This window comes from Falco punctatus, assembly GCF_963210335.1.
Source record: "Falco punctatus genome assembly, chromosome: 6".
Classification (NCBI taxonomy): domain Eukaryota; kingdom Metazoa; phylum Chordata; class Aves; order Falconiformes; family Falconidae; genus Falco; species Falco punctatus.
The window spans coordinates 52,460,797-52,473,190 of NC_137585.1; the positions used below are offsets into that span (position 1 = coordinate 52,460,797).

The following is a 12,394-nucleotide window of genomic DNA, read 5'->3' on the forward strand; positions in this document are numbered from 1 at the left end:
TGTTTCTTGAAGTTACCTCTGAAGACAAGCCACCCACCCCTAAGATGAAGCAGGAGCCCTGGTGACGGTGGCAGGCTTGTTCACCACATATGATGCCAAGCATACAGTGAGCAGAGTTTAAGACAACTGATTACAATAAATCCAGTTATCCCAACTTAATGAGTTACAGCTGATTAGCATGTCTTCATGACTGATAGCTTTTACTCCTCAACTAAGCAAATTGCAAAGGTGATGTGTTAACTTTAACCTTTTTTCATTATGTGTCAATATTTATAAACAAACACAAACACTTTACTTCTCATGAGTAATCCCATGACTAAGTTTTGAATAACAACAGTACAATGACCCCCATTTAAAGTTTTCAAGCAATTATTGGCAAACACATTATCAGCTGCTTGACACAAACATTAACCCAGCTGCCGGGCATCCTGGTGGCAAACCTGATCTTTTTGTTCTGTTCAATCCAAGAAAACTCATGACTTTACTGTAAAGATTTTATGAGCCTGTAAAAGGAATTGCAGGAAGCCTGGACATTTTTCTCAGCAGCTATCTGAGTTCACTTCTGTGCTCACTGCAGAGCAGCTGAGTTATCAGCATGACTGAGAATGTTTTATAGGGGTCAGCTTCTGCTGCTGAAGAGTCAGCTCTGTGCACTGAAAGCCCCTCTCAACATGCATGAGAAATTGCTGTGTATGGACCAGAGAGTAAAAACCAAGGCTAAGCGTGCATTGAAGACATTCAGATTTCTGCCATGCTCTTTCCTTTTCCTGAACAATATCACTGCTGCATGGCCCTGCACTCACAGAGAGGGGAGACACAGTTCAAGGACCGACAATAGATATATTTTTTTTTTAAAACATTTTATCTCTTTTTATTTGTTTGTTTTTTTTTTTTTTTTTTTTTTTTTTTTTTCCTGATGGTTGCTACAAGCAAAGGAGGTATTCAGAAATGTAACTGCATGGTACAAACACAGGCAGTAGACTAAGTTGACGGCATGAAGGGTGTATCTGAGAACACGGAGTTGACAGAATCGGAGTCAGATTTTGGTCGAGTAGTTTTTAAGATACTCTCGGCGATGATGTTGTCGTTAGGAAACAGTTTTACTTTCCCGTTCTGACTGTGTTTTGGTTCGTGCACAGGTTCCAGGAAAACCACCCGTTTACCAGTGCTAGCCTTCTTCTCGTCGGCTGGCAGCTCATGCGGCAGTGTGGAATTCAGTATGGATGAGTGCGCACAGCTTTGGTTCAGCTTTCTCTTCCTCCTTTTTGCCTTACATTGACATGGGCAGGGGGTCAGATAGAGATACAGCAGTACTAAAACGATACTGGCTACACAGGCAGCAAGGGTGGTAAAAGCTGTATTAAATGCTTCATGAGCATGGGACCTGTTCACTGTGAAATTGCTAACATTTATTCTAACCTCTATGGTTTCATTTAATAGTCTTTTCTTATTTATTGCAATGCAGGAATACAGCCCCGAGTCCTCTAGCTGGGCATCTGTTATCTCCAGGCTGCCATTATGGAACACCTTAAAGTTGTTGGTCTCCCTGTCTGGCTCTAGCAATCTATTGTCCGGACTAACCCAAACGAAGTGCGTGCCTGCATCGCTGATTCTGCTGTCACAGTGTACAATCAGCCTGTCACCAACCTGGGCGTTGTGGATAAACCCAAAGGCTTGGAACGAGCTGTTGACAGTGCTTTCGGAGCAATTCAGAAAGTTGTCCTGCAGTAAAGGCAGTTTATTGTAACCTCTTGGGTCTGATTGCAACACACAGGAGTACTCGCCTTTGAAGTCCATCACCGAGCTGAAGTGCCTTTGATACCAGAAGATTAGCATGGAGTACAGCACACAGTCACAATAAAATGGGTTGCCATGAAGATAAATTCCACTAAGATGTTTGGCCGGCACTGAACTCAGGCGCTGAACAGGCATTGACTGGATGTGATTAAAGGAAATGTCCAGCAACACAAGGTCTGTCAGTTTAAATTTTCCAGTGTACAAGTCCAGCGGGAAATGCAAGAGCGAGTTATAGCTTAAGTACAGTTTCTGTAATTTGTACAATCCTCCGAAGGCTGAAGACTCTATCTGTGCTATCTGATTGTTATACAGCAGGAGAACCTCCAGTGCCCTTAGCTCCTGAAACACGGGGCTGGTCAGTGTCTTCAGGTTGTTGGATGACAAGTCTAGGTACTTCAGATTCGGGATTGTGGAAAAGCTTCCAGAGACAATGCTGATAATGCTATTATGACTGACTATTAAAGTGTTCAGTTTCTCCAGCAGCAGTGGGACCCATTCAGGCTCCAAAGCCCCAATTCTGTTATAACTCAGATCCAGCCTTTTCATACATTTATAAAGATTTCCTGGCACTCGAGAGAGGTTCTTATTAGTGCAGCTTACGATATCACTGGCACAGATGCAGGCTGTTGGACACATTCCTGGGGCACTGCCGCAAATGCTCACCGTGAAGACCAAGAGGCATGCCAGTCCTTTGCAGTTCACTTTTAAAACTCCAAGTCGAGTGGGAATTGTCCGCCAGTTTAAAGACATTGTCACTGTCTCTTAGCTGCCTCCCAGTGCTCCTTGCTGCAGATTATGTGTGCAGTTAGCTTTGGACTAATCACTGTCAAGAGAGGGATACAGAGGTACAGCTCATTAACATTTACGATTCATACCCTGCCTGATTTCTTATTCATGCCTTTTGAAAAATAAAGGGAATTAAACCTTAATGTTTCATACGATTAATTATAAAATTTAGTTGTTCTTAGGCGATGTAACCTTAATATTGGTTTTATGAAAACATGAAATCCCGCACTTGTGTAAATATTCACACTACAGATACATTTTTTCTCTTCAAAACCAATGCAATTATTCTTCTGTCTTGCAGCAAGTAATGCAATTTCTGACAGTTCATACAGAAAATAAATCAGAAAAGTTCCTAGTGGAACATGACTGGGCAAATGCATCCCCGACTTGTTTCCAGATCAAACAAGATAGAAAATTTGTGGTACAGGAAAGAAAAAGTCTCATCCAAAAATGCTATTTTATTTTTGTCTAGTGGGGAGCAGTTACAACATGTGTTTCTTCCCAATTGGAAAATGTCACACATTTTCAAGAAAAGAATTTTCTCAGACTACTTAGCTTTAAATGTCATATGATTTTTTTTTTTTTAATTCAGTAACTGATAGTTCAGGTAGCAACAGCCTATTTTTAAAGCTATTCAAGATGTCCAATTGGAATATTTTGTATTATACTTTGTATTCTGCTACTTGTACCTTTGCCAGAATAACTGTTGAGGAGGAAATGTTCACGTCTGGTGCCTACCTCAGGCACAAATTTGGGGAACTTTCAGTAAGAATGGGTCAGCCATTTCTCAAAACTTAATACAGGAAAAGACTGTTTTGCTCATGCTTCAATAGTAAGAACAAACCCAACCATGCTCTTTTCTGAGAATATTTTAGTGTCACTATGGTTTGAAGGAGGGACGTAACGTTTGGCAGGGTAGTGATTCTGTGCCAAGGGATATACTTTTTGCCATCTGCTAAGAAAATGTACACATACGTTGCAGAGTAATGAACGTTTCTGCTCACTTTCATTCTCCGTGGATACCTATTAAGAGTTTGTCAGTAAATTCCCAGGTGAATCCATCTGCATTGATTATACCCACCCCTTCACAGCTCAAGCGTGGTATTCAGCTCCCACATATTAACCTCATTTCTCCAATCTCACCCACCTGTTGGTACAGTATCTGAGCAGGACAGAACCTGCAATCTCTGCTCTGTGCTGCTGACAGCAGCTATGGCCAGGAGCTGGGAGGCTGCCCGCGGGCAGCAGGGAGGAGGAGAAAGAAGCAACCACAGACAGAAAGAAGCACAATAAAAGGAGAAGTTGTGTTATCTGATGAGCCAAGATGGCTGAGGAAAGGGTGAGTCTTGAGTACAAAAACATTAAAATCAAGACCTAAAAGGTGGAGGACAGCGGGGCACAGAAGCAGCCAAAGAAGAAGAGAGAGGGAAAAGGAGGATGAGAGATGCATAGAGGAGGAAGGGCAAAACCAGGGGAGGAAAATGCTAACAGAGCATCATCGTCGTTGCAGATGAAGCAACTGAGGAGGAGGTAGTTTGAGGATGAAGTCTGTTGAGGCATAGGAGACTGGAAAAGCAAGTGGGGAGGGTGTAAAGGGCAAGAAGAGGGTTACGCAGAAGAGAGGTGAGAGTTTCAGGAGGTGGACCTTAAAACACACTTCTCTGGAGAATTTGCATCTGCTACTTATAAGTCTAAGATTATCTATGCAAATAGTTAATATATGTGAAATGCACTCAATTCCACTCCCCCTCAGCTCCTTGCTCCCCTCCCCTCTAACCCTTTGTCAGTCTGGCCGGCTGCTGTTTTCTGCTGACAAGTCTACTCTTAAGTCAAGTGGTAGATGATGTGCAATGGATCTAAAGAGCTGGACCTCCTAATGACCCACTGAAAGAAGAAATATGAGTGCAGCAGGATGGGAGAATTCACCTTTCACAAGCACTTACATACACATTAGCTTTAAATGTTTGCACTCCCAAAAACTGTATTAAAAGAACGGCAAGACTGCCAAGTCAAGTGCTCAAAAATTGAAGTGTCAGAATGAAGGTTTTCTGTGCCATTTTCAATTTTATGTACAGTCTTCAGTTACATGATAACTTAATCTTTTTTTTTTTCCCCAAACACTTTCCTCACACTGTGCACAAGTTCTGAGGAGGAACAGGGAGAAGAAAGGGTGATTATATCCAGGGCTCAGTAAATGTACCTGAGAACTGGAGCATAATCTGGTCTCTGCCAAAGAATTCCTGTGAGATCAGGCAAATTATGTGAAGTGGTGACTGTTAGAAAATAAGGAACATATTGCAGTAACCAGCCTGATGCTTAGAAAATAAGGAACCTCTGCACATTAAGTTTGGGAAGGACTGATCTGAAGAAGTGCTGAGATGAGAGTTAAAATGCTCTGATGCTAGCTGGCACTTCTGACTGTAAGGGCTTCTCCTTGCTTCCCTGTCTGTAAAAGAGGTATAGCAACATGTTCTTAACTATAGAAATATTCTAAAAATAAATAGATTGATTTGAATAAAAGATTAGTATCTTCTAGGCTTTTAGATCCTACTGAAGTATCTAACTGCATGGGGTTTTCATTGAGAAGATAGGAAGCCAGAGCAATTTATTTTTTTTAACCAGTCCTAAGCACCTAACGTGGTTGTTTTTGCTAGCTAGCTAGCCTATGGCAACAGTTGATAGATACAAATTCTTCTAGAGGGTGAGACCTATGAAGCATTATAGAAATGACCATCAAGAAATAATTCTTTACTTTGGTGTGGATTTGTATGGCATGCAGTGCCTAAGGCACAATGGAAACACACTGACAGATGAAAAAATAATTTGATAACTGCTCATTTAGTTAGTATATTGCATGAAACAAGGTATCCGAAAACCATATATGTGTATCATAAACCATGTGTGTGAAGACTGAATTATACAGCACCCACAAAATGGGAGACAAGCTGCTGCTACATAGGTTGCCTTTCCCACTAATATTAGAATTGCCTGATTCTGCAACATATGCAGCCTAATTTGTCATGTAAATACACCTGCAAAAAGATGAATAGCACTTTGAAAAATCAGCTCCTATGTTGAATAGTACTGTGATCCTGGAGATACTGCAAATGCAACATACTATGTCAATGCTCAGTTCTGGAAAGATTACAAGTTTAATACATGAAATCGCCTTGCATATTCATTTCCGTCCATACCTACTACTATCTCACCAGAAACTCTGAGCCAGTTTGCAATCAAATCCCAAAGGCAGATCAGCGGCTGGTGTAGATCAGCATAATGCCTTTGACTTCTAAGGAGCAAAACCAGTTTGCAAGAGCTGAAAACTGGGTTTTCCATTTCTAAAGCTCATTGACGTTGCCAGATGAAAACTGTTTCAGGTAAATCCAAATTTTAGGCTTTGTAAACATACCATGGGACACAGAAAACTATTTGGAGAGTGCCCTGAGAGGTGGAAACCTTCCTTGTCATGCCCAACTCCCCGTGCAGTGCCTACAATTCCAAGAGGTTCTTTGCCTTTTTGGAGAGTAGGACTGTTGAGTTGCAATTTGCTTCTCAACCCGCGTTCCCCAAAACTTCTGCATAGATTACACAGGATGGTCTGTGAAGCCAAGCATGTTCAACACCAATATTTATAACCTGTGTGATCATTTGAACTTGTTTAAAATGACTGCATAAGCATTTCTGGGTTAGCAATGTGTACACGTTAATTGGCAAAAAAAAAAAAAATAAAAATTCTACAATCAGCCTTACATTAAAAAGTGGCATTTTCTTTCATCCCAGTAACATTACTTCAGGTCTTAGAAAAATGCTATTTTACAAACTTCAGTATTACATGTTTTCTCGAGAGAGATAGTGCTATTAAATACTACCAGCTAACATGTGCCAACAGACTCTGGCTAAGTACTTCACCATTATTTCTGAATGAGCTGGATAAACAGCTTTTTTGATTTATAGTAAAGTGAAGGGCATGGTTGGGAGTTTTGTACTTGAATTCTTTTCAAGAAATAATTTCTTTGTGGTATGAAAGTGTGATATTTTAAATTCACTGCCAAAAACACAGTACTCCCTGAGATGAATCATCTGTGCAGTAATGGAGAACATGTTTCTTAACTATTTGAGAAGAAATGCAGGACACGTTCTCCTATAATAGGGAATATCCTCTGTTGTCAGGAGCAGCTCACTTGACTAACAGATCAACTCCTAGAGAAGCTGAGGACTTGACCCTTGGTTTTGATTTTTTTTAATGTGTGTTTATTGGTGTTTTATTTCAGTTGGTTGATTTTGTTGGGGTTTTTTGTTGTTGTTGATTTTTGTTTGTTTGTTTTTTTTTAGTTTGTTTGGGTTTTTTTTAAAAGTAATGAGCACCTAAAGCTTCTTATGGAAAAGCGGAATGCCAGGCAACCATAAACATCTTTGCCATCAGCTATCACTGCAAGATCAACTAATGTCCCAAACACTTATTTCCACTCTCTCTGAGCTGTCTCTCCACTCCACTCTCTCTCCAGTAATGCTACATTAATAGTCTCTACACCAGCTTTCTCTTCTCCAGTAAGTACCTTCAGGCTTATTGCTGTCTCTTCCAGGGAAACCTGTACACCAAGCTACCTCTCCCAGTTCATTTGAGACTTTGTTAAAAAAAATCTTCATGTGGCACGTCTCTTAATCTAAGCAGTGAATCGAACCAGAGCTCACGAGTCACCTGAATGCTTTTGCAAATGCTACCATTAGTTTTTTCAGTGTTGAACAAACTGGATTGATAAATGCTTTACAGTAGGAATAGCATCTTCCAATACATCGGTGATGCAAACAGTCCCACATCTGACTGGCACTTTCTGCACAGTGAAAATGCAAATATTAGTACACAACCATGCTGTACTACTGCAGAAATACTGTTGGGCCTTTAGAGAGCTCAAACACTGGAGAATATTAAAGATCTCGGTCTATCCTCCAAAAGGCCCACAGCATTTCTACATCTCCTAGCTTTTTCCCTTGTGCCATGTCTCCTCTGACTCATCTGTCCGCTAGTCTCGCCAGTCCACAAGCCTCTCACGCACCTTTGTGCCTTTCCATTGACTTCCAGTGCCCATACAGCTGATCTCTCCCTCTTACCAGTTTACACATCAGCTAAGTCAGGGCTGTATTAGTTAGATATGATACATAAAATAAAACAGCGATGGCTCAGGTGTTAACAATGTTTTCTCACAGTCTTTTTTTTTTCCCCATGGCATTTGACAAAGCTTTCCTCATGAACTCAGAAGAAAAAGTAACTGTTAGAATGGGGTTTTATTAATTTATAAAAAGAATATTGTACAAGTACAATTATTCATGCTTTTAATCCTAACTTTATGAATCCTGCTGAAGTACATGACACAGCCATTAATTACAAACAGAGCAGTGGCATCCTACATAATTAATCTTTTTAAATGTTACACTTATAAGGAAGGTCTGCATAAACTTCTGTTCCTTGTGCGCGTCTGGGTAGGGGGGATGCTGTCAGAAGAAATATGGCTGTAGTGGCTACCTCACTCCAGGCTCTACTCTGCTTTTATCACTTGTAAGTGGGAAGGGCACCCTCTGCATCAAATCTGCCTGATAGCTGTGCTCAGCATTTTTGACTGAGCAGATCTGGATTACCCGACCATCGTAATCCATGAGATTTAGTGACATGATGGATTGGACGGCAGAGAGTGTTGGTGAGCTACCTCTGGGTGATACCTTGATACACTGGTATAATCCCTGAACTGGACTAAGCTGTGCTTGATGCAGGACCTAACAGCAATGAAAAAAAATGGCTTTACATCACCTTTGCAGCAAGCTGATCCTGAGGTCAGTCTGGCAAATGGAGTGCTCTCCCTTAGCCAGCACCTGGCCAGACCTCAATAGTGCTGAATTAAGAGATGAAGTTGCCCTAGTAACCCTAGCAAGCTAAAACTATCTTCTCCCACTCATCCCTCACTAAAGATTGAATTTCTCTGAAGATATATATATTTTATTTTTTTTCACCCATGATAACTCACTTGGTTTAAAGCAAACTGAGACACGGATGAGCAAGCGGGTGACGTACCACAGAGCCTGGGTTGGACTAATCATCAGCAGTCTGTTTATGGCGGTACCAGCTACGTGGAGTCAACACACCGCAGCTCTTACCCCTCTCGAGAGAGTACAAGGGAGATATGCATCAGTGAAACAACAAATGTATCGGTTTTGCCATGTTACTTTGTAAATCAAGCTGCACCATAGCTTAAACCTTGCAAATGACTTCAGTTGCTAAGGAGATCAGCAAATAATTAAGAAAAAATGCAATGATAAGCGGCAGTGTCTGTTACAGTGTCAGCAACCAGTCTCCAAGCAATGCCAGATCTTAACGAAAGTTTAGTTGCCCAGCATAGGATCCTTACCGCCTCCAAAAGCTGCTCTGACGGACTAAACTTTAGAGAAATCCCCTTGCCTACGACGGAGGGGGGGGGGGGGGGGGGGGGGGGGTGTCCTGCCAGCCTTCCGATGGGCACTGCTTGCTGCAGCCCCCCGATCCCTACCAGGGGCTGGAGGAGTGCAAAGTTTCGGCGAGCCCGGCGGGCTGTGCCGGCATCGGGGCGGGGGCACCCGCAGGCACCGAGCTGTACCCTCGCCTCGCCCACACTCCCCCGGGGGGTCTCTCACCGCCTCCCCCCAGCAGGCTCGGACACCGCCGCTCCGCTGCGCGGCGGAGGTAGGAGCTGGGTCGATGCCGGCCGCTGCCGGGCTGCGCTCGCCCCCGGCTCCGGCGGCCTCTCTCAGCCCCGGCTCCGGACCCTGCCCGCCCGCCACAGCCCGGCGACCGGGGGGGATGCCTGCTCCGCCTCCCCGCCGGGCAGCGTTACCTGGAGCTCCCTGCGGCCGCTTCATGTCCGGGAAGGGCGATGCCGGCCCCGCCGCCGCCGCCAGCCCCGGCCCCGCATGCTCCGCTCCGCTTCGCCGCCGCCGGGGGAAGTTGGGGGCCGCCGAGAGCGCGGCAGCGGCCCCGGTGCGCTCCCCCGCGGGCGCGGGCAGTGCTGGCCGCTGCCCCCAGGGATGCGGCGGAGGCCCGGTGCCGGCGGCGGGTAAGGAGGAAAGGCAGGAGGCGCCCGGTCACAGCGGCGCCGGGGCTTTTATCCCCTCCTGCCTCCTCCCTCCCCCCCGCGCTGCGCCGGACCCAGCTCCGCTTCCCCCACGCGCTCCCGGGGGTTTCCGCGGCAGCGGGACGGAGCTGCCGGTGCCCCGGGGGAGGAGCGCACCGCCTGCCCCCGCTCCGCCCCCCGCCTCCCCGGGGGCCGCGGACCCGTGCGGGGGAGTGCCCGCCGCCCCGCTCCGCACCGCGCCGCTTCCCAGCCAAGCGAGAGCAAAGCGCCCCCCGCCCCAGGCGGGCTCAGCCCCCCGCTCCGGTGCAGAGCAGCCCCGATCCCCCCGCTCCGGTGCAAAGCAGCCCCGATCCCGCCCGACAGCTCCTCGGCGCCGCGGCAGCCCCGCTCCGCCGCCGGGGGCAGGGCTGTCGGGGGGCGCCGCGGGAGGTGCCGGCCCTGTTAAATCATCCAAGCTCCCGTGAGCGGAGACGGAACCGCGGGGCGTTCATGAGGGGCCGGCAGATTTAAAATGCGTTGTGTTAGCTGAGGAAAGCAGTCCCTCAGTTAACTGGACGGTCAACCCGCACGGAGGCTCCCAGTAAACTGGGCTTTGACGGGAACAGAAGAGCCTCTCATCTGACACAGGGGATTACCTGAGATGAATTGCCACGTACCGGCTTGTCTGGACCGTGGGATCAGCGGGACAGCTGCGGCAAGGGGGGAAGCCCGACCTGGCCAGGGAGAGGCAAAGCTGCAGCCGAAAGCCTGGGAACACCTTCCCTCTGGCACACCGGTTTTAACCTCCCCCAGCCAAGTTTCTCACTACATTTCCACCGTCGTTTAGAGTGCCCCGCATTTAGAGACTGAAACTGAACAGGGGCTAGTTTAGCAAACAACAGAGATTGTGGATTTATTGTCATCCAGACATACAGTTTATAGAATAATTCTCAGCAAACGGGCTTGTGTATTAAAGCTGCTGTAAATCACACTTTTCTTCCAAGGGCACATAGCACAGTGATTTTTAATATGAGGGTTCGTGGCTACATATAATGCTCAAGGGTTCCTTGTTCAAAAATTCATGCTACAGGCAAACTAAAACTCTTTAGTATGGTGCAAGTTACCTGTTAAAAGATGTGATTGAACACAGATTTAAGCCCGGTGAGCCATGTGTGACATTGCTATTGATTTCAAAGACTTTTTGAGCACTATCTTATCATAAAAATTCATCTTTTTATTAATCATTTTTATTTTCTGTTGAATTTCTGCAGTTCCGTGCATTTGGATGATACACCAGTGAAATAATTTTAATCTTCAGGTTATTGATTCTGCATTGATTGGTTTCAGACCCTCCATTGGAATATTCATTGTTTAAAGCTTGTTATCTCCATTTGGAATAAACCATTAAACTGTTCTAGTTGCCTTGTTGTATCAAAATATTGGGGGAAATCTTAGGCTGATCACATTGCCAATACAGTCTGAGGAAGACGATAGTAATATTTTTAGTCTCCCCCCCCCTGCTGTCAAAACTGAAAATGTTGAGCCTGAATTCTTTGTTAAAACTTACCTATGGAATGAAAATTCTTTCTGTGGTAGCATATGGAGTACCTGTCCATTTGTGAGTATATTACACACTTTCTTTAAACTAAACTGGTTTTAAAATACCAACAATTTTAATTGCAGTTTGTTCACACCTCAGTAAGAGTAGAGCACTGGTAGGTGCAAAGTGACAGTGTTGCTTGTAGCTAAGTTATTTAGATTTCCAGCCATGAGATCTGGACATAGAGATAATTACTTTGGGGAAGGCAGGATCCAAATCACAGTGACGTTTCTAGTTCTTAAGGCAATAAGAATTTTGTTTTCCATTTTTTTTTTCCTCGTTAATGCTGACTGGGATTTGCTTTTTATGTTGGAGATCTCAGGGTCCAGATGCTCAAGAAATTGATGGGAATTGTGATGATCCTTACATGAGCTGCTCAGCTTACAGATAGATGCCATCTGCCAATAAGCAGACTTTGCAGAGAAATCATGATCAAGGGATGCATTGAACAGCCTGAAAGGAGTTTAGAACCACAAGATCCTTGTAAATCTGGAAACAGCTGGTTGTGGCCCCAGCAATTCTTTGTTCCCACTGAATGCTGACAAGTTTATTCATGGCTTGATGCAATCTAATTCATTGGGCTATTTCACAACATAAAGGTGCTTTTGTCAGTTGTTACATATTAAATTACAAGGAATATTGTTTTTAAAAATCTAATTTGGAGGGGAACAATTGGTAATTATCTTTCTTCTGCCAAATAATACTGATGTGGAAACAGTACCTATCAAAAATCTTTGTTGATCATACATGGGCACAAGCTGTGTGAAGCTGACAGTGCATTAATTAGGACATGAAACCTTTCTTTTGATAATCTGTACAAATTTAAGGTTTCTGGCGTCACCAGTAGAGATTTTTATTGCAGGGAATTGCTGATAGCTGCCTGCTTCTTCCAAAACCATCAGGATCCTGCCTGTGTTTCCCTGCCCCTGTACCAAACTATCTGTTAGTGAAAGCTTTTCAGTTCTTGTTTTCATGCCTTGTGCAGTGCCAGACAGAGTGATGGGGCTTGAGAAGAGCTTTTAATAATGATATTTCTCCTGTACGCTGAAAACCTCCACAAATAAAGAAATGCCTGTAGTATCTTCAGAAAAAAAGCCTTTTTTTTTTTTTTTTGGTAAATCATTAAAGGTCTTTT

General features: G+C 44.4%; 1 protein-coding gene across 3 annotated transcripts; it reads right to left on the bottom strand.

Annotated features, from left to right (window-relative positions):
* Nucleotides 1–878: 878 nt before the first annotated feature.
* Nucleotides 879–12,029, bottom strand: AMIGO2 (adhesion molecule with Ig like domain 2). Of its 3 annotated transcripts, none has more exons than XM_080392313.1 (2): nucleotides 9,444–12,029; nucleotides 879–2,620 (listed from the first exon to the last, which is right to left on the bottom strand). In XM_080392313.1, exon 2 carries the CDS (start codon nucleotides 2,545–2,547, stop codon nucleotides 982–984), a length of 1,566 nt encoding a protein of 521 aa, XP_080248439.1. In that variant the 5' UTR covers nucleotides 2,548–2,620; nucleotides 9,444–12,029; the 3' UTR covers nucleotides 879–981. The 3 variants fall into 3 exon arrangements, with proteins under 3 accessions (XP_080248439.1, XP_080248440.1, XP_080248441.1); XM_080392314.1 differs by lacking the exon at nucleotides 9,444–12,029 and adding an exon at nucleotides 8,648–9,414; XM_080392315.1 differs by lacking the exon at nucleotides 9,444–12,029 and adding an exon at nucleotides 8,601–9,414.
* Nucleotides 12,030–12,394: the final 365 nt, after the last annotated feature.